The sequence below is a fragment of the Heterocephalus glaber genome, unplaced genomic scaffold (assembly GCF_053883595.1).
Source record: "Heterocephalus glaber isolate CG9 unplaced genomic scaffold, H.glaber_assembly_v1.0 deba00001606, whole genome shotgun sequence".
NCBI lineage: Eukaryota > Metazoa > Chordata > Mammalia > Rodentia > Bathyergidae > Heterocephalus > Heterocephalus glaber.
Window position 1 is genome coordinate 19584542 of NW_028258377.1, and position 22590 is coordinate 19607131.

The window sequence follows — 22590 nt, forward strand, 5'->3', positions numbered from 1 at the left end:
AATCTATGACATCTTCCTCTTTAAGTCACCTCCAAATTACTTCTAGTACAGTGCCTTATACGAGTAAGTGCTATGTAAATAGATGTTCTACAGAGATGTTTACAAAACAATGTTAAGAATGTACATGTTCAGTACATATGCAACTCTTTTTGTATGTGGAACCTAAAAATATGGAGGGCTGTGGTCAGGTGTGAGAAAGTTGATTTTAGGACAGCAATTTGACTCTAAAAAAATGTTTAGACATTCTTTTATCAAAAGGTAAAATCTTCCTGGCTGCTATGGTTGCCCCAAAAGTGTTCTCACTTTGTTTGAGTCTAAAATGAACAGAGGAGCAAGTCACTATCACAGGGAGTACAGTACACATGGATCTGTGTACTGGATCTGGATGAATTCATGGATCCATCTCCTGGGGACACTACTATAGCAGACAACACAGCTCAGCCATCCAATCCTTGCCTGCCTCGGCCCACTCCTCTCTATTTCAGTTTGATTCTGGACATCACACAAGCTTAGACACAGGACCTGATGAGAGAATTATATTACTCCGCTGGGACTGGGGGTATTTCCATACCTCCAACCAGCCACAGCCTCTCATCTCCCCGTGTGCTTTATGACTATCAGCCTCAAGCTATTTATATTTAGGACCCAGTTTTAAATCAACTCTTTGTGAGAAGGAAAGAAAATCCAGAGGTTACAAAGGGGCAGCTTTCAGATGGACTTAGCTTGCTCCTGAGTATGTTAAAAAAAATTTAACTCAGTTACCAACATTGAAGAGTTGGGACATTTAACATTAAGTTCTAAGTTCTTTCAAGAAATCATTTGCTGTAATAATAGCAGATCTGGATTTCATTTGATGATGGAGGCAGAGTGGAGTGGCAACTGTCCCTTTCATGGCCATTTTTCTCTTTACTAATCTTGTCCCAGTCATCTTTGCTCAATGATGTTACCCTGAAGGTATGCATTTGTGCCCCTTACCAAATCCACTATAGAAACACGTATACCAGTACCTTGTATTTACTGAGCACTCTGCAAGGCCTCATTTAATTCTGACCCAATGCCATGGAAGGGTTTAGTACCTTAATTTTTGCAAATGAGTAAGGTTCAAGGGCTTGTTCAAGCTCACACAGCTGGAATATGGTACAGCCGGGATACAAACCCAAGTCTGTCTAGCTCCAGAGGCTGATTCTTTCCTTACACTGAACAGTTCTGTTGGGGATCAGGTGTAAAGGAGCTGTGGTCCTCTGTGTAGGCTCTCCTACAAGGAGATGGGTTCTATTAGGGGTGATTCTGGGATTAATAAACCTACAAATTGGCTCCATACAGTGTTACTGATAGAAATTCCAACATCACTATTACCGTTAATGCCTAGTGAGTTTCAGCCATCCTTGATATCTGTCAAACTGTCACTGTCCATTTAAATGAGGGAACCTTCTTAATTGACTAGGAGCTCACTAGAGGGTGAAATTGAGTAAGAGGCCCCCCAGCCAATGAGAAAGGAGGAGCTCACGGGGCTCCGGAAGTCTCTAGTGGCTCAGGATCTCTGCCAGCCCTCTTCACTCCCACAGGGGTTGGGAAGGATGAAAACTTGCATCCTCACCCTGCCCCCAAGTGCCATGAAAAGGAAGCAGCCCAGAAATGAGACCTTTGAGATGTGCGTGCACTTGTCCAAATTCCATAGAAAGGTAGACGATTACAGAGGGAGCAAGTAGCTCTAAAGAATAAAGAATTAAATAAAACCCATCTCAACTCTTTGGTAAATTCAATGTGGCATGGAAGAGAAACAACTTCCATTAAGACTCAGGGAGAAAACCTTCCTCAGAGCCAAACAAAAGCACTGAATGAGGGACAGATCATCGGGCTTCTTGGTGAAAATGAGGTCAGTACCTCACCTTCAGGCATGAAAAGAATGAGTGATCCAGACTGCCCCAGAGAAGGCCTCATCTTCTCCTCCCGTGGTTGGCTCCCTGCCACCCCAGGGTGAATTCCAGACTCCTTGTGCAGAGGATCTCGCTCCAGATCACTTCTGTCCAGACTCTCTGCTTTTCTTCCCCTCACCTGAGTAGCTGCATTCTCCTCTCCAGCAAGGCTGACCACCCAGCAGTTCCTTTCTTATTTATTTCCGCACCTAAAGGTCTTCATGTCTTCTGTTGCCTGAAGTTAAGACCCTTCATTTTCTTCCCCTCTGTGTTAATCAGTGAGTCAACTCCTGCCCACCTCTGCTGCTCCTCTGGATGACTCTTCCTCTGAAGCTGTACCCTCCCTGCCCCTCACACTCGTCACCACAAAGAGCATCAGGGATGCTGGCTGCACTCACAAATGCATGTAGCAGCCCTGCTTCCTCATGGCAGGTGACCTAGTCCATCCTGTGGGCCCTGGAATGATGTGTGAATGTGCTGCTTTCACAGCAAGGATTTCAGGAAGGAATGCAGGATCATCGGAAGGGGCTCCTCAGGGTAAAACACTCAGTATCACTCTGGAAACCTTGGCTTCTGAGTGGTCCCATGGAAGCTCAGCAACATGGATCCTATAGAGCATTGGCATTTATAATCTTTCACTTGTTTCAACATAAGTCAAGACCTCCCCTTTCAGGAGGCCACTTGTCCTGACTTCAGTGGCCTATGGCCTCTTGCTACAGAATCACACAGTAGCTAAAAGCATGAACTCTGGGTACAAGTCCCTGGGTTCAAACCTCTACTGTGCTAGTTACAATTGTGGGAGCTTGGTAAAGTCATTCAACTTCTCTGTGTGTCAGATTCTTAAAAGGGGGCTCACTGGGTTTATAAGGATTAGATGATATAGGATTCACAACCTATAAAAAGAGGCCTCATCCCTAGAAAGTGCTCAGTGTTTTGGATCATTACTGCACCTCTTCACTCCCATGAGGGCTCTTCTTGGTATTCATCAGCCCTTTTTGGGAGGAGCTAGAACATGGCAGACTAACTGGCCATTCTCTCTGTTGTTTGTTCCTTGGTGTGCTTAGTGTTTTTGTGATATTTCAGATGGATGGTATAATCCCTGCAGGGTAAGGTGCAGTCTCATTGTGTTTATATGCCCTGTGTTCCTCTCTCACAGAGAGTTGACAGGCTGGGCATGGGGTGGTCTTTTTTTTCCCTAAAGGGCAATGCCTTAGATGGCAGGATGAACACTGCTCGCATTGCAAACCTGAGGAAATGTCACCATTGTCCCACATCTACATGCTCTTGCAAGTTGGCTGACACACAGAAGGGGGTTGCCTTCTACTCCAAAAGATATAAGCACCTCATAGCACATGCCTGCGAGGGTCCAGAAAACCCTGATACATGGCCCCAGCAAATCCTACTTGAAACCATTAACCTAAGTGACTCAAGATGTTGTCTTCCAAGTCAGCTTATATCAAATTCATTTCCCCCAGCTTTCACACCACCATGAATAATCTGTTACCAGGTTTACCCCCAGTATTATTTGAATTTATCCGACTCTCTCCACCATCCAGTTCTCTTTCCACCATGTCCACCTGCCACCTTTTCTTACCTGAATGACTATACCAGGCACTTCTTTGATTATTCTGCTTCCAATTTTGCCCTTGTGTGGTCTATTTTTTTCTTCACAATAACTAGAAAAATCAATTTAAAACAAAACATACTCTTGTCTCAGATACTCGAAGTTTCCAGAATCAACCAAAAGGTTAATGTGGCCTTTTGAGACCAATATGACTGCTCGTGCCAACTTTCTTAGGGCCAACTTTGCCCTTTTCTCTGGGCTCCAGCCACCCTGGCCTTTGGTTAGGTATAGTACAAAGGCCAAATCCTTTCCTGCCCAGAGCCACTGTTCACAGTGTTCCTTTGCCCAGAATACCTTCTTTTCATAGTCTTCCTTCTCAAAATAATGCCCCCTCTCCTTCCTCCCTAGTGCAAAGTCACTTTGCCACTAATTCAGGTCTCCTTATTATTTTCTCCCAGGACTCCTTTTATTTGGTCACAACACTTAGCACATTTTACATTTACACATTCATTTGTGTGTTCATTTGCTTTATACTGACTTCTCCAATACCTCCAACAACTAATCTCCTTATAGACAGGCCCTTGGCCATCTCACGGACCATTCGTATCCCCATGGAAACCATGGTGCTAGACATACGGGGAAATCCTGAACAATTAATGGCTTGCTTTTGTTTATCATTTAGATTCAGTTCTAGATCAGGTTTTACATGAATCTTGACAATAAGAGGAAATATGTTCCTTTTTTACCACCAAGAGCCTCCTTGGTATTCTTCCCCTCCCTGCTGGCTTCATGTGCTAAAGGGTACTGAATTCTACATATTAAGTCATAACGAGCTTATTGTATCTCCTTATTCATCAAAAGCATGCAATACTGTTAATCAAAGTTTCTATTTAGCAGCTGTGAACCGAGGAGACAATACCCTTAACGTTATTATAGCCAAAAGCCAAGAGGCTTGATATTTAAGTTTCCTTTGTGAATGCACTGCTCACCTCAGCTTTGAGAGTTAAAAGGAGCTCCAGAAGACCCTTTTAGTCTACACAATCCTTCCCACTATGCCTCCCGGCACCCAGTCTTTTCTTGGCATTTTGCACTTTCTCCCACCTCACTACAATAACCAAGTTCAGGTGGAGGGAAGAAACTTCATTTTTCTGTCTAAAGGTGCATATTTGAACTTACTGCTTCCTTATTATTCAACTACTTGAACTCCTACTTAATCTACAAACCTAGCTCAGATACTCCCCCCTATCAAGAAGTATTTCCTAATCATGCAACAGGTTAGGAGCTGCTGCAGTGAATTTCTACAGTTACTTAGAGCTGTATTCATCATACTGTTTCTTACTTGCCTATCTCATTCTTTAGAATTGAGACTATGAAGTTGCTTTTAATGCCTAACACAATGAATGCTTGGTGCCTAGCAGGTGCTTGATAGAAGTACACTGAAAGAAAAGAAGAAAGGAAGAAGCAAGGATGGAAAGAGGGAGTGAGGGAAGGAAGAAAGAAAAGAGGGAGAAAGGAAGGAAAAAGACAGTTTGGGGTTTTAGGGTTGGGAATCCCTAAAAGGAAAAAAGCCCAGGAAATTTTGTGAGAACCTTATGATCATAGTGGAGGGACATGAAATGAGTGTAAATCAATACCAATAAGTATATGATTAGGGTGGGTGCCTGATAGCATTAATTAGAGCTGCAGAGTCATATTTTCCTCCTGTAGAAATTGAGACAAAAATAAAAACTTCTGGAGTGAAAAAAAAAGAGTACAAAATGAATACTGGGAAAGCCATTTGTCAAGCAGTCTTCCTTCATCAACAAGGAGCAAAAAGGAGCACTGTGAGCCTCACCTTTGACAGCAATATCTTCCTCCAACAAAATGTGGTATGTGAAGAAGTCTGTTTCCAGGACACTAATATCAAACAGAAGCAATCTGATGCCAAGGGCTTTCCAGAGCTACTACAAACCTGTCTCCAAGCAGCTCTGCACAGCCACGACAAAAATTCATATTATCCAAGACTGATCTTTTGGCCTTTCAATCCTCAGATCCACTTGGGGAGGGCAAGATTGAAGTACCAAGCCTTATTTTGACTTCAGTCATCAGTTTTGGTGCTGATGGGGTGGCCAAACTCTAAGCCGGTGGATAGCTCTCCCTCCTCGGTCTCATTAGAGCTGAGACAAAGTCATCAAGTCTGACCCAATCCCACATAGTGAAGCAGAGGACTCAGGCCAAGATCTAAAGCCCTGGCGGTGCCTACCTGGCCACACTGTCAGGCAACCTTGAGGTAAACACAAGTGGCGGTTCAGTTCAGTGTAGTTTACTCCAACAGGTGCATTGTGGTCACCATCCACGTTGCTAACATCTTGGATCACTTACTGAAAAAGCCTGGCATCGTGTCTCCTGTCTTTTACTCACACCAGCCATTTGAAAGAGGTCCCTTTCACTTGTCATCTTGCATCTTCTAGAATAGGAGATCATGGCTCAGGGAGCATAGAGCATTCATCCAGACCACAGTTGAAGCCAAGCCTAGCCTACTCTACAGACTGAGCTCTTAACCAATGGGCATTACTGTTAGAAGCTACCATTCTACCATCTTTTTCTCCTTCCCTTTAGTTTATTTGTTGCTTAAATTTTCTACCTTGTCCTTTGTCTTCTTACTTCATATAGGAGACATCAGACTATAACCTTGGCCCCAAGTGTGGCTACCTGTTTGGGTAAATAAAGTTTTATTGGAATTCATGCATTTACATATGGTCCATGGCTACTTTCATGCTACAGTGGGCAGAGCTGGATGGCTGGGACAGAGACCATATGGTCTGCAAAACCATAAATATTTATTTTCTAACCCTTCATGAAATAGTTTGCTGACTTCCAATAGAGTAGATAAGACAGATACTATACTAAAAGGTTAACTTTCATTATCTCATTTAACTCATAGTGCAATCCTCTGTGTGTGTATCCCGTTTTACAGATGAGGAGACTGAGGCTCAAAGGGTTGATATACCTTGTCTCAGGTCTTAAAACTGGTAAATGATAGAGCTGGAATTCAGATCCCGCAGTCAGGCTCCTAACTACATGGTATTCCTATCTGTTGGGATCTGGCACTGCCACAGCACCAGTCCTATGATGCTGACTGATACATGGCCCTGCCCAAGAGAAGCCCCAGTGAAGAAGGAGATGAAGGAGACCCAGTAGATGACCACCTGGATGCAGGGGAAGTGGGATAGGCAGGACAGAGGGAGCCCCAGGGGCAGGCACTCATTTGTTTGTGCAGCCTTAGCTGGCACCAGCCTGTCAGACTGTGCTGACAGCAGCTGGGACACATAGAGGAGAAGTGATACCCAGAAGGTGGGCAGCAGGTGACACGGTCACTTCTGATTTTCCAAATCTACTGATAGCTGCATAGTCACATCGTTTCTTAATATTCTCCATTACAAATAATCATTTCAAGAAGTGATTTGGCTGCTGTGGGCAGCGTGCTTCTTGACTCCTCAGGGAGCAGGTTGGTAGCAAGTGGTCTGTGGTACAGTGGATAATCCACATTCAAGCGAAGAGAGCTCGTCTCTTCCTGCGGAGTTCACTCCTCTCTTTCATGGACTTGGTCACTGTAGATGTGGCCTGGGAGGAAAGATTCATCTCTACACTCTCTGGCAATGCAGTGACCCTCTCCATCTCAGCCCAAAGGCAGCCTGCCAGACAAAGCTCACACAGAGCGAGCTCACTACCAAGGGCACTACTGGCTTCCTCAGATGTGGGGGCATTTCTCCCTCTCACTTTGCATATCCAATTCACTTACTGGAGGATGCCCTCACTTCCCACTTGATGTGACAGTGAAGTCAAAGCTACCATGCCTTCCCTCGGTGCTCTTCTCTCAGGAGAAGAGCTCATGTTCTAGCAACCATTTTTACTGTAATGCTGTACTTTCTAAATCTCTTCAGAATTCTTTCTCTTAGAAGATAGGCCTGAAATTTTAGATCTGTCAAAAGCTCATAATGAATATCCTTATAATAATGCCTCACAGAGCTCAAGGCTATGGGAAAAGTTGTTACTTGTGATGAAAGGAAAGACTTATTAAAACTGAGAATGATAAGGGCTATGTCCCACTGAGTTTCCCTTTTTACCTTGGTTTACTAAGAAGCTCATACCAAGGCTTATATGTGGTTTTTCTCTTCCCTCCTGACTTTATTTTTTAACCTCTTTCCTGTCTTCTGTCATATACTAACCATTTCAGTTTTACAATGTCTTTATTTTATTATACCTTACCTCATATATCTACATGTTTGTTATCAATTGAGTCCCATGCCCACTGAGCACAAGAGGTAGGAGATGTATTGTAATTACCTTGGCTTCACAGATGAGCATTTGAGTGGAGACTAGCAAGGGACAGAAGTCTTTGTTGCTTCTCACACTGTGATATTAATCATTACGATGCTGCCAATAGTAATGATAATAGGAGCCAACATTTATCCAGTGCTTCTGGCCTGACAGGCACTCCTCCTAATGTTTTACAAGTGTGTCATCTCATTTAAACCTTACAGCCAGCTTCTGAAGTGATTGTCATTAGCTACATATTAAGATGAGGAAATTGAACACAGAAAGGGTAGATAACTTACCCTCCATCCCAGATACAGAATGTGTTTCTGCTCGCCGTGCTATACTACTTGAATCATCAGGCCACTCTCTATGGGATTCAAAGGATCCTGGTATTTCAGGGGAAGCAAGGCCTCCATAGTGGCTTAGGAGTCCAAGCATCTGGACCTCGTCCTCAGGGAGCTGATGTGAGATTTGGGGAGTTGCTCCCCACCCACCTCCCAGCAGCGATGGTTTCTGGCTTCCTAAAGATGTGTCCAAGTGCTCTAAATCCCCTCCCCGTTCCTGTGCCCCTGTGCAGTCAATCAGGCTCAGACACTGGACTGGAAAACGGAGAGGGCATCCCTGTCATCGACCCAGCAAGGATCGTGGAGGGTAGCCAAAGCCTGGCTCAAGATTGTATCACTCATATAAAGGTCCCTGTTCTGGCCCAAGGGCAGGGGTAATCAGGGGACAATCTCTAAGCCAGAAAACAAGGAAGAAGAAGGAAGAAAACCAAGAGATTTGCTGGCGGGTCCTTGCTAAACCTATTATGTACCAGACACTACATTCTATAAGCCAAATATCCCCTCATTTTTAAATGAGGAAACCGAGTTCACAGATAGAAGGTGACTTGGCCTAGTCACCTGGTAAGTTTCAGTGTGAACACAGGAATAACTGTAAAAGTGTGGTCTGCCTGGAACAAAAGGAAGGCAAAGCCATATTAGATCGGGGAACTTCTCTGGGGCCTGAGTATTTGTCAGGGGGGTTGGAGTGGCAGAAAAAGCCTTCACCAGGTAGTGATAAGTAGTTCATTCCAGGAGATGAGCTGTCACTATTGATTATGGGGCCTGGGATTACAATGGGGGATACAGAGGTAGGTGGGACCCCCCCACACTGCTGGAGTCTGGGAAAAATGGGGCCATGAGGAGATTCTGGGAGTGTGCCCCTGCTCCTAAGAGGACACATGTAGGCTAGCTGCCTCTCTCCCAGCCTGGGACAGAGGACAAGACTCAGGTGTACGCAGGTGGCCGGGGTGAGGAGTCCCTGCACCTGATCACAGGCAAGGTATCCCCTAGTCCAGAGCCTTTCTTCGTCTCTTTTCTCAGAAGGTGTGAATGGGGTTGGGACTAGAGCAGAATGAGCTGCTGCCAGAAATCAATTCCTATCTCCCTTACCCACAAAGGAACAAAGAAGGAGGGAAAATAAGGGAAGGAAAAGAAGAAGAGGTACTTATATATGAGTTCTTATGTTTCTGTGATTTGACCAAGACAGGGCAACCTTGTTATTTGGCAAATCCTTAAGCCAGGTGAGAGGCAAAGGGAAGATTCCTCATCGCCCTGTGGTTTGTACAGAAGGTAGAGACAGGGCTTCTCAATAGTACAGGCAAATAGATACCTATGTTCCAGAATGGGACATGGCTCCTGGCAATGGTCTGAAATTCCAGCAGGAAAAGACGAGGACGGAGGCATAGACAGGAGGAAATGAATGGATCCAGGCCACAGAGGCATTCTGGTCCCTTGGGAAGCACCAGGCCTCCCAGAGAATTACAGTGCCAAAATGAGATGAGATACTGTGCAGCCTTTTCTCCTTAAGCTTAAGTTTTCTACCTCTGCTCTTAATGTTACTTAACATTTGTCATAGCTCCCAACAAGGATTCTCAAATCTAGGGCTACCTCTGACCTGATGTCTAAATGCAAACTGGTAATCATGGTTAAAAAGAAAAGTAACAGCCATGGCTGATTGAGCACTGACTGTGTGCCACACATGATGCTAGGCAAACCATTTCCTCTCTCGCAGATGAAGGGTGGGCTCTTTAATGGCAATAGAGTTGTGCGCTCCTGCAAACTGCTGGCTGCCATTGAATTCTCTGTTCATCTGCTATTAGATCACACCATAAACTTCCCCACTTCCTTTCCCCTTGTGAAAATTCTGCAGTGTAGGCAGGGATCCAGAAGCGGGAAACCTTCACTGCAGCTGCCTGCCAATGTTTTGCAGCACCGGGTGGATGGCACACTGCAGAGCTCAGGCCCTGACACCTGTCCTTGTGGGTGTGCAGTGTGTGTCCATCAGGGTAGGGGTTCTGCCAAGCCTGTGCTGAGGGCTGATTCTGACATTCCCACCCCCGACAGGTATTCAGCCTCCTCCAGCCCCCAGAGAAGTTCCCTGATCGAATACAGCTTTGCCTTCCTTTGGTTCCAGCCAGACCACACTTATCTGGGTCAAATCTTTCTCCTTTACTACAATTTCCTCATCTGCAAAATGGGAGTGATCAGGCCTGGTAGAGGCAGAGCTTGTTGAGCAGCAAGCACGAGCTAGTAAATATGAAAATGTTTTGAAAACCTTAGCAGGGCTCTCACAGAGCAAAGGATCACTAGAGTCATTCTTATTTTTGAGTATAAGAACTAACATCTTAATCAGACAAATATATCTGACTGTTGAGCCAGGAGTTAGGTTCTGTCAGAATGGGAAGATATTTCCAATGTATTCATAATAGCTTTAGACAACCTACAGGATTAGATTAACATGTATAAACTTGGGCTAATTAGGACAGAGACAGAAACAGTTCCTAGGTCCCACAGAGTCAAAGAAGGTAGTACTGGGCCAGAGAAGGAGTTTCCTTCCTTCTTCCTCTGCAACTAGATTCCTCCCCCAATATGTACACTGGAAAGTTGACACCTCATCCTTGAAAAAGGCCCCCTGAGTGGCCTGTGACACCTCCATATCCTATGAATGAGTCTGTGTATAGTAATGCAAATCACTGGGTGCCCAGCTTCCTGCTATCTTTTTTGGGTTTAAGCTGATAAAGAAGAGGAATGAGACATCATCCCTCATCTCTGCCATCCTCTTCTCATCTGATGCACAGTTATTCCTCTGATGATAGATCCAAAAGGCTCTAGATTCTTTTATTTGTCTGAGCAGGCAGCTCTTCCTTTTATACACCCAGAAGAATAAACCAAATGCTTTAAAGTCAAAGGAGTATAACCAAAATGGCAAGAAAATGTTACTAAACGTATAGTGAAATAGAAATACATTGAGAAATATCAGAAAAACCTTGGGAAATAATTCAAAAGTCAAAGAAATCTAGAGATATTAAACCAATGCTCTTTCACCTAAGAGAAGAAGTTAGACCAAGTGGCAGGCAGGTGCATCTGATGATAGTAAAGCTTTTCCCCTGGGAAGAGTGAGCTGGAGGTGACCTTTAAGAAGCAGAAGCATGAGCAGTCAATGTCCCTCATCAGCTGTGGGTAGACATGCAGGGCAGGTGCCCCAAGGTTTGCAAGATGGGCAGTTCCAAGAGATGCTGAGTCCCCACTCTCCACAAATGACATCCAAAGTGTGAATCACTGACTGAAACACATATTAAGGATGCACAGGAGGAGAAAGTGAGAAGAGGGAATGGAGAGGGAGAAAAGAAAGGGATAAAGAGAAGAGAAAAAAGTGGGACTAGTGTGAAAAAAAGAAAGGAGGCAAAGAAAGGGAGAAGAGATGGAGAGAGGAATATGGAGCTGTGCAGAGGGAAAGAGAAGGATCAGAGAGGAGAGGGAGGATGAAGAGATGGAGAAGCAGCAGAAGAGAGGAATCAAAGCAGAAAGGAGAATGAAAGGCTTTAGCTGGATTTAGCATTTGATGACAGAAGCTAAGCTGTGGGTTCACCCTGTCTGCTGTGTTCACTGTAGTGCCCGCTATGCTCTTTTGCATGCCTGAAACATTTTAATTAAGTATTTATTTTTAAAAAGGAAAGAAAGAGAATGCAAATGAAGAATAGGGACAGGGAGAAGGAAACTATATCTTCCCTGTTTTCTTTGACAAATGCAATTAGTAGGCTGGTTTGGCAGAAAAAATAGCATCCATGACCTATGCACCCATGGGAGAACCTTCAGAAGCAAGGAGACTGCCTTCTGGACAAGGTCTGGTTCCATTGGAAGAACCTCATCCTGAACCAAATGGAAGCCATGTTCTCCCCATTCTCACTCCTCTGCTGGAACTAGGCTTGGCATCCAGCTCCACATCTGTCTTCAACTCAGCATGCTACCTGAATAGTTCCAAAATGTTCCCTGAGCACCTGCCCTGTGCCAGGAGCCATGTCTGGACCTGGGCCATAAACCAACAACCCTAATCTTTTTAAGGCATTTATAGATAGAAAGGGGCTACTTAGGGCCTCAGTTTCCCCTTCTGTAACATGAAGAGGGTTGTCTCAGTGAGTTTTAGGCTGGGCTTACTTGGAGACCTAGGATTCCAGGGTGAGGTTCGGAGTGACTGGGAACCACTGGGTCCCCCCTGTTTCTCTAGAATAGCTCTATTTTATTCTGTTGCAGATATTGGAATTCTCTTTAAGCCTAGACTTGGTATGATGATTCAATTGCTAAAGGGAATTTGAGAATCACTGAATGAGTTGCTCCCAAGTTCTAAAGTTGTAAAGTTCTCTTTTCTATTTTTAAGGTTATGTGATCTATGAAGCCTCTAACTATAGAAATTCATTCACCTGTTCACCAAACAAATACTTAAAGAGGTTCCTCAGTGAGCAGGAGCAATCACAACAATAAACAAATAAAGAAACAAACTAATAAGATACAGTGCTATTGCTCAGAGGGACCTGGAAGACTAGAGAGGGGTAGGGATGGTCCTGGGAGATGAAAGACTTGGAGCTGAGCTTTCATGGGTGTGAGAGAAGCTGCCTGGAAAGATCTGGAAGAACAGTCCAGAAATAATGAACAGTAAACGCAAAGACCAAATGATGGGAATAAATCTGGTATGTTCAGGTCTAAGGGAGCAAGCTCATAAAAGCAAGGAATAAGTGATACAAGGTAAGATGGGATCAAGAAGTAGCAGGAGCTAGATAACTTAAGGTATCTGAAGACTATGGAAAGAATTTGGATTTGAATTTAAATACGGTGAGACATCTTTGCAGAGTTTCAACAGAGGCCCAATGTGGCCTGAGGAAATTTTATTACATATATTTTTTTCAGTGCTGGGGATCAAACCTAGGGCGTTGCGCATGCTAGGCAAGCGTTCAGTCACTGAGCTACATATCCAGACTCTGATTATAACTACTCTGGCTGCTGTATGGAAGACAGTCAGTAAAAGGAGCAAGAATGGAAACCATTTTCATGGTGGTACAAATAAAAGATGATGGGAGACCTAAGTACAAATAGGCACAATTGTGTGGAAAGGTCCACAGTGGTACACAGACAAATGAGAGAAAGATTTCATAATCAGTATATATCCAACTTTCTAAATTCTAAGTATACAAGGTTGGATCTTAATTCTACTCCCAAATACATCCACGCTTGGTAATTTCAGAAAGTCAGTTCCCTTTGTCTACTTGACCAGTTGGTGCAGGGATGGGGGCGGGGATATAGATTTAGATGGACCCCCCCCCCCTTTTCTTACTGAGAGTTTCTGGGACAATTTTCAAATTGGAAAGACACATGAAAACTTGGACCACAGCATTAACTCTTTGATTTTAGATGGGTATGCAGGAACACTTGCCCACAGCTTTGACCAAGCAATTAACTGAATACAAATGGAAAGAAATGGATGCTTTGAATTACCAGGGGTAAGTGATCAATAGTTATTTTAAAGTGCTTCCACATCTTTATCACAGTGCCTAGCAGGTTAGAGGATGAAAAGAGTATTAGACATATGCCTGTGCTCTGGACAAATCCTCTAGCTAGGGAAACAAAACCAACACAAAATAGGTAGATGTCTGACCAACTAAATATGGACAGAAGACTCAGGCTCCCCATTAGACCCCTGAGGCCGGGGCAGAGAAGCTGGCTTGCAGTTCTACCCCTGTAACTTAGGACAAATCATCTGAATCTTCTGAGTTTGATTTCTCTTCCACAAAATAGGGACAATGCTTCCCAACTTTCCTACTGAGGATTACATGGGATTTGAAAATGCTTTGTAAGTTGTAAAGTGTGGTAGAAATAGTAAGGGATATTAAGTGACTCTAAATGAAGAAGGAGAAGGATGATAGCCATGTGTCAGCAAATAGAGCCATCTCTGCAAAACAATTGAGTCAAGAGCCTCCTGCTCAAAAACCACCAATGCTTTCCCAATGCATAAAGCAGGGGGTGACAATCTATGGCCCTCAGGCCAAATCTACTCAGCTACCTGTTTTATAAATAAATTTGTATTCAAATATAATCACAGCCATTTGCTTACATATTGTCTGACTTCTTTCTTGCCACAATGCAGAATAGAATGGATCCAACAGAGAACAGTAGCCAACAGAGCTGAAAATATTTACTATCTGTCTGGCTCTTTAGAGAAAAAAATTGCTCTCTCCTGGCCTAAAGGATAAAGTCTAAATATCATTAACATGAAAAGCAGCCTGACACTTAGGCAGTATTTAGATCCATGAAATGAACCAGATACCTTCCTCCAAATCATCCTCCACCTATACAACATTTTGTACCACTTTCCAGGGAACCATTCCACATGAGGTTAGCATTACAAGATCCTTTCTTGGAGTTACAATAGAGATCTAGTCTTATTCTCCTATGGAGTCTCCACCATGATTATTACAGTGCCCACACCATAACAGGCTGTCAATAAAGCTTAACCAAATTAAATCTGAGCCATAAATCGAGGAGACATAATACACTAAAGGACAGACATAATTTATTTGTCACAGAGACCTTGTGATAATATATTATTGAAAGGGAAAGTTGGAAGCAAATTAATTAATTCATTCTTAATCAATTAGTTATGCAAATATTTATTTCATGCCATCCATAAAGCTGTTTCATGAAGTCAGGCTACATGGCACGCAGCTGTTATCCCAGTTACCTGGAAGGTGGAGGCAGGAAGATTGTGTGAGCTCAGGAGTTCAAGGTCCGCCTTGGCAACATAGCAAGACACTGTCTCAAAATAAACAAATTTAAAATGGAAATCAAATTCTTTCATGCTATAGAAGCTAAGGCAGATTAGATAATACAGAATTATATTCATCTGTTCTATAAGAATTCATTTAAGATGTGCTCTGTATCAAAATGGAGATACAGAGCAGACTGTCACCATGTCCTGCTCTCAGGAAGGTTATAGTCTAGTTGGCTGGGAGGCTGAGAGCCAGCAGATAATCACAATTCAGGGAAGCAAGGACAATGCCAAAATACGCAAATGTGGAAATGGCAAGGAAATAGCAGGGAGATGGATTTCTGGGAATGCTGTCCTTGTACATTCCCTCCCATAAACAGTTTTACAGCTTATTCTCCCAGGAGAAACTGGAAGGAAAAGATCCACTGACAAGTATCTTATATCTCTACTTGGGTTCTCTCTGATGAGCTAATACTGACAGTGGTGACCATTTCTGATTATCTCATTCAGTTCTCCCACAACAACTCTGTGGTTTCATGAAGGCCAAGGCCTACGTTCCAGGTCAATAATCAGAAAGCGGAAGATTCTAGTCCAGGTTGCTCATTAGCTAAAGCCTATCCCCTTAACCTTTCAATGTATTGCCTGAATATACACAAGAAAAAAGAACTGAGAGTGCATTCCAGAGAAAGTCTAAATAGTGTGATCTACAGAAATAGAGTTAAGTTGAAAGGTATAGTTGAATGTAAATAGTTGGTTTGTGTTCAATAAGTTGATAATCAAGGGAGGACAGAACAGAGTGTGCAGAGATCAGCACCAACTCCCAGGCCCTAGGCATAGAGCTGGCTGCTGTGACCACTCTAGGGAGTGATTCTGAACTCTGGCCAAGATATTAATTAAGCCCTAACTGCCAGGGCCCAGGGAATTCCCTAGCAATTAGTAGAGAGCTGGTAGCCTGTGAGACTTAAGGGCCTCCAGAATGTTATCCCTTCTAGCCAGGTAGACTCCTCAGGACAAGTCTGTGCAAAGGTCATGGTAGGCACAGGAGGCAGAAGAGTCAGAACATCAACATATATATTTAAAGTGAAAATTGTGTATTCCCCAAACTTCCTAAGCTCTGTCTGGGACAAAAGAATTTCCACATTAGCTTGATTATTCAAATTTTCATTTTCAACTTTTCATTCTCTGCTATACCAAATGGAGTGTGAAGCCAGTAAGCATGAAAAAGCACTCAATGATGAAAAAAACTCCATAATAAACCAATCAAACACAGTGTGAAGCGGCACTGTTGAAAAGGCCTTCCTGTAAAGTAATAGTGAGGTTGCAGATTTGTAGAACTTTCTGGAAGGCAAACTAGTAAAGTGATAATATCAACAAAGTGTAAAATATATAGTTATTTTCACCCACTAATTCTTCCTCTAGCAAGATTTATCCCAAAGAGATAATTAGAGAAGTGCTCCAAGGTTCACACACAAGAAAAATTTATGATATTAATAATTCCAAATGTTTGCAAACAACCTAAACAACCACAAAAAGATATTATTTAAATAGATCATGATGTAACTAGACAACAGAGCCCTGTTAGTCTACCTCAAGGATGACAAAGGTCTATAAGCCGTCATGAGAAACTTCCTCAGGGTTGTTCAGTGACAAAAACACTTCTGTCTATAAACCTACCCATACATGCATTGCCCAGTGAAATGCTTAGACTGAACTTCACCAAATTATTGATGTAGACTGGCTCTTGCTGGGTGGTGAGATTTCAGGTGATTTTTTTCTTCCTTTTTTTTTTTTAAAATAAACTATACTATTTGAATTTTTACAATGAACCTAGAGTATCTTTTTGAAACCAACAGTTTGTGAAAAGCAAAAAAAAAGATCTAATATGTATACAAATTTTGTGGAGCAAAGGCAGGGCTAAAACCAGAGGAACAACTGCTTTCAGAAGGGAAATGGGGAGGGAGTTTGAAATCTGCTGCAACCTAATATAGGCTGGTTACTCCTTCCCAGATGGGAAAAGGCAAAAAGACCCAGCATTAGGAACCTTGTTCCAGGGTCAGTCCATGGATTTAAATGTCAGTGCTATCATTTGCCAGGTGAGCAGTTTGGGACAAATTACTTATCCTTCTGCACCTCAGTTTCCTCATTTATACATTGGGGAACAGACAGTACCTGCCTCTAGGAGTGTCACCAGGATTAAAGCAGAGAGCAAATGAAAAGTACCTGTCACAATGCCTGGCACATCATCAATATTCACTAGACATTGGTGCTTATGAAAACCAGCTTCAGACAACCATAACTTTTGTGAGTTAACATTCCTGAAATGAAGCGCTAATGAACAGTTAAAAAGAAGGAGAGGGCAAGGATAATTAGGCAAACAAATTTCAAAAAAGCAGACATACAAATATCTACGCTCTGCTGTGCAAGGGTGAAACGTATGAGACTCACACTGCAGAATGATGATCAGAGACAGGAAGTCATTTTGAGGATTAAATGTCAAGTGCCAACACACTGCTTGGCAACAGTTAGTTTTTAATACATATGTGCTACTATTAATAAAAACATTTATTATTTGACTGTAAGACAAATAATGTACTCCCTGTCCCTCTAAGTATGCAGACAGGCTTAATTACTACCTGAAGAGGAGGACAGAGAGAGAGAGAAGACTTAATTATGAAACCAAGAATTGGACTACTGGATTCTTCTCCACCTGAAAATCCTAAGCAAAGTCACTGAAATGTGGAATAGATTTTAAAAGTGGTATTGTTTGGGACTATTGTGCAGAGAGGACTGGGGCTCCAACAGGGTCATCTCTGAATAGAGTTATGTGATGGTTCTCTCAGGAGCCAGCCCTGTATTCCAGACAGGAGAGGCAAGTGAGGTAGCTCCCCCAAACTCTGCCCATTCTGTGTCTTAGGAGTGGCTCCATCTGCTCTTGGATAAGCTGCAGATCGTGCTTCAGGCACATTTGGGCTTACAGAGCCCCAAGCACATTGCTGAAAACTTTGCTTCCTCTCCCCAGAAATACAAACATCCACATACCCTCTGGCTGTGGGATAGTCACAACAGCAATATTGTATGGACACTGTAGCTTACTGCCCACTGGGCTGTGGGCTAAGAGCTTTGCAGACACTGTCTTACTGACGTCTCATCAGACCCATGAGTTTGCGTCCACACTATGAACATTATACTTTTTACAGATGAAAAATCCTTCAGCCAGTAAGGGAAGGGAAAGTGGAGTTGCAAGAGCTGATGACAAGTTGGCAACTCATTTGCGTTTTAGATAGATCTGAGTCTCTTTCAGGACCTGCCACAGACTCAGCCCTGGGAAGTCAACTGAATCCTATAAAGGTAGCTGGGAGCAGAGAAAAGTAAAGTTGTCATGGGCATTGTCTAGCAATTTCATGGCTGCACCCCACCTGATAAACAGAGATCCTCAAACAGCAGCATGTAAATGATATCACCAGCCCCTGAACTGGGGGCAAAGGATCCTTGCTTAAAGAAGCCAGAGGTTTTGATCCGTATGGTAAGACTGCATGATGCAGACAGAAAGAGTCTCTCAAATATATCCAAAACACATGTGAAGTGTTAGGCCCTCGTTTTCTTTTAAATCTCTTGATCAACCAGGAAGGTTTGACTCTCACCCCATCCCAGGTCCCTCTGACTTGGAGCAAACCCTCTGGTGGGCTTTGCTGTGGCAAGGCATCTCTTAGATCGGCAAAGACCTTTAAACCTTGTTCTCAAATCACTGGTATTATTTGTCCATGTACTAGGCAGAATCCCAAAGGGACAGAGAAAAAAACCTCCTAGGCTCAAATTCCAGCTCCTTCATGGAGTTAACTGAACCTCCCTGTGTCTGTGTTCCTCATCAACCCAAGGAAGAGAGTGACAATGCGTAGATTTGTTATAAGGATTGAATGAGGTGATGCAATATTGTAAAGCCACTGGGGTGTAAGGATTATTTGTTATAAGGATTGAATGAGGTGATGCAATATTGTAAAGCCACTGGGGTGTAAGGATTAAGAGCACAGCCTCTGGGGCCAGATTGTTTACATTCAGCTTTGGCTCTATCACTAGCTGGGTATCTTTAGGCACATTCCTTAACCTTTCTGGGACTCAGCTTCTTCAATTGTAAAATAGAGACAATGACAAAATCCATCTCTTCAGGGGAATTTCATGATGAATGAGTTAAGGCTTAGAAAGTGCTTAGAACAGCACCTGTCACATTAGTGGATACTCAGTAAATGCAAGTCGTTATGATTAATGTGTGTAAAGCCTCAAGTATGGTAAAAATAAGTGTTCAATAAATGCTGGTTGTTATTGTTACAAGGTACACGTTCCTCAGAGAATTTCATGCACATTTATCTCTTGAAAAGCAATAAAAATGAAGATGTTGGAGGGAAATCTTGTCCTTAAGTAAATGTCACAGTCATTCAGAAGAAATCTCAGGTCCCCTTGCCCCTGCAGGACACCGAGGGCCTCTGTTTCCCCTGCCCATGCTCAGGCCCTCCTTCTCTTCCAGCAAATCTGCCTTTGACTCAGCTCTCCAATCTTTCAACAAATGCTCATTGAGAACCTATAGTAACCAGAGGAGGAGGACTAGGAATACCTAAGCAGTGACTGAACTGGCTCCAGTCCCATCCTCCTGAAGTTCCAGGGTAGTGGGACAATATATATTAAGTAAATATGTATTCAAGTGATTTTGTAATGACAGCTGCAATTTGTGTCATAAAGGATGTGATTAGAACACAAAATGAAATAGGACACACATGTGTAAATACCAAATAGTTTCTCTAGTGTGAGAAACTGAAAGTGTAAATAAGGATTAAAATGAATAATTGATAATATGAAATAGGAAGAAAAGGTCCAAAGGGGTAGGGGAAGTGGGAGGGGAAGGGGAAAGGAAAGAAGGGAAAGGAAAAATTATGAGAAAAGAAAAAAATGGAAACAAAGTCTATATAAATAGGGAAGGGAAGGGTGGAGGGGGTGAAGGGCACATAGGTAATGGGGAAAAAATAAGAACCAAGATACATCATGTACAGGTACAAGCACCCAATGATAAATGTAAACATATTGTATATCTAAAATGTACCAATAAAAGAATTTAAGCAAAAAAATAAAAAAGAATGCAAATGAGAATCCTGATGTTCTCCAGCTCTGTGATGTGGATGAGGACAGAATCAGAGAAAAGCTCCTCAAGGAAGTAACATTTAAAATGGGGGGCCTTACAGATAACTAGGAGTTGGCTCCATAATGACTGGGAGGGGAAAGAGGAAAGGACCCAGATGGGTATTTTGCTCCAGGGTCCCATACCTACAGGTGGATGTCTCACTAGGAGTACAGAGAGTAGAGCAGCATGGCTGACTTATTCCTAGGCCCCCCCACTCAAAAATATTCAGCTTGGAGGTTGGAATTTGGTGACTCTGATCTCTTCCCTTTCAGCCTCTCCTTGCCTTCTTGCAAAGACTGCCTGGTCTCAGATGCCACCCCACAGACCAAGTGAATGCTGTTCTTCACTCCTCATCCCAGAGGCTGCAGACGTGGCTCACTCTGCTCACACGTGAACTTCAGCCACAACACCATGTTAGGGAACTCTGCCCTCTGAATTCCTCTGATGCCTCAGTCCTGTCCTGGTTATATCATGCTGGGTTTTGTGAGTCTATTTAAGAAGACAAGTTTTTCTCGTTGAAGAATAGGGGAATAGCATGAAAGAAAATAATGGCCCTAAATGAAGAATTTTTGATTGACATAAACGAGGATGTTCCCATAGGACCATCATGTGTCATCACAGAAGCAAACACCAAGGTCATTTATTTCTCTACCTATTTACATGCCATGGAAAGAAGATGTGTTTGACTTTCCCATAGTTTTACATTGAAAATTACTGCTCTGGGAAAGGAAGTGGTATGTTCTAGACAGTGGGATTCTTTTGGAATTCACACTTTGGGAGTGTGGCACTATCCCACAAATAGTACTTTTGATTGTCTTTTTCTTCAAGACAGCAAATTTCTTCTGGGTTCAGAACTGCCTCCCCTAATTTGCCCCGATAAACAGCCCACCAGCTTTCTTGGTAGATTGGATGTTTAATAGCCTAACTCATTGCTTATCTAAGTAGCAATTATGACTGCAGTGGAATAATATTTTAACTGCAGGGGAAACATTTCAGATAGCTCCCACGTGGAATCTACGGGCTAGGAATGGCTGGCAGGGCTACCTATACTACAATGAATGGACCACTCCATCCTGGCTGGCAGTTCTCCTTGTCTGAGATGCCATCAATAGAAGCTACTCCAAAGACCTAAGCGAGATGTGCCCAAGAGACGTGTATGGTTCTATTCCTTTCCACTGAGGTTCAATGGCCCAGCAAAATATGAAAGTGAGACCTGTGCTCCTAAAGCGGAACAGCCTGGAGTCAGTGGAGCTTATGAAACAACCCCACCACCGCAGGAGCAAATCCCAGCAGGTGCGATTCAAGGAAGATGGGACCACTAAGAATCAAACTGGCCTAACTGAGGTTGATGTCCAAGCTCCTGAAGACCCAGCTGAGATTGGGAAGACACAAGCATCCAGGCACCATCACCCTCCCACCTACTCTCTGTCCTTTCCACAGTGCCAGAAGGAAGGGGGCTTTCGGAACATTGCAATCCAAACCTCCCCTAGTCTCAGGAAGCATTTCCCAGTGTTCAGAAGGAAGAAACTCATATCCAGCAAGTCCCTAGTGGAAATGCCGATAGTATCCCAAAGTGCCATCCAGGTCAACGGCAACTTCTCTGAACAGAACATAGTGTCTTCTGACCTTGCCTACTTAAGGCTGGCTCAGCATCTTGAGGATGGCCCTCAAAGGGTCAAAGTGCCCCACTCGTTTCTCCCTAGGTTGCCCAAGTTGCAAAGCAATGGGCCTGTTAGTATACGCTTGGAAGCTGGGACTTGGAGGGGCTCAGAGAAAGCAACAGCTGCCATTCAGGTCCCAGAAGATATCTATCACAGTCCTTCCTGGGAATCTAGGGAGTCCACTCTCAACCCAGACAGGTTAGCTGAAAGAAACAACTCAGTACCCCCTTTGGTTGACCTGTGTCCAGTTGATAGGAGAAGGGCACTGAGGTCAGATTCAGAAAGATCCTCCTCCTGCTTAAATGCCACCAGCAGTGCCAACAACATGCCAGGCACAGGGAAACTCAAACTCGAATTGCGTTTGCCCAAAGACCACTCTGATGACAAAGGTCTTGGCCCACTGTCATCTCAGTCAAAGGAAACATGTGTTCCCTCACCTCCAAGGACTCACAGTTCCCCTGCACCAGGCTCCCATAGCCAGACAGCCGATTCAGGAAGAGCCTCAGACTATCCTGCGTCAAGTGACAGTCACCAGAACCTGGTGTCACTCAAAACTAGCAGTGCATCAAAATCTGCCCCTTTGTGTCAGGAGAAGACAGCAATGAACCCTACTCAGTCAGACACACCAGAGTTTCAGAATTGTCCAGGAAGTGATCATCTCCTATCCTCTCTTCCAAGGAGTGAGACCAAAATTCAGAGCAACAGGGAGATTAGTGGCATTAATCAGATTCACTTGGAAAGGGGTGAACTCTGTGACCTCCAAGGCCGGCTGCAATCTGTGGAAGAATCTCTGCACTCAAACCAAGAGAAAATTAAAGTCCTTCTGAATGTAATTCAAGACTTGGAGAAAGCTCGAGCTCTCACTGAAGGGTAAGATGAATTTTCTTATATTAAAAAATACTG

General features: G+C 43.4%; 2 protein-coding genes across 4 annotated transcripts in view; one reads left to right on the plus strand and one right to left on the minus strand.

Moving 5' to 3' along the window:
* Insyn2b (inhibitory synaptic factor family member 2B) overlaps positions 1-22590 on the plus strand; it is a 331485-nt gene that overhangs the window by 288192 nt on the left and 20703 nt on the right. For both annotated transcript variants that reach the window (XM_087194859.1, XM_004836399.3), the window contains exon 2: positions 20299-22557. In XM_087194859.1, coding sequence (XP_087050985.1) covers positions 21212-22557 — 1346 coding nt within the window. In that variant the 5' untranslated portion in view covers positions 20299-21211. The remainder of the gene's footprint in view (positions 1-20298; positions 22558-22590) is intronic.
* Dock2 (dedicator of cytokinesis 2) overlaps positions 1-22590 on the minus strand; it is a 433172-nt gene that overhangs the window by 174010 nt on the left and 236572 nt on the right. The gene's annotated exons all lie outside the window — the stretch shown is intronic.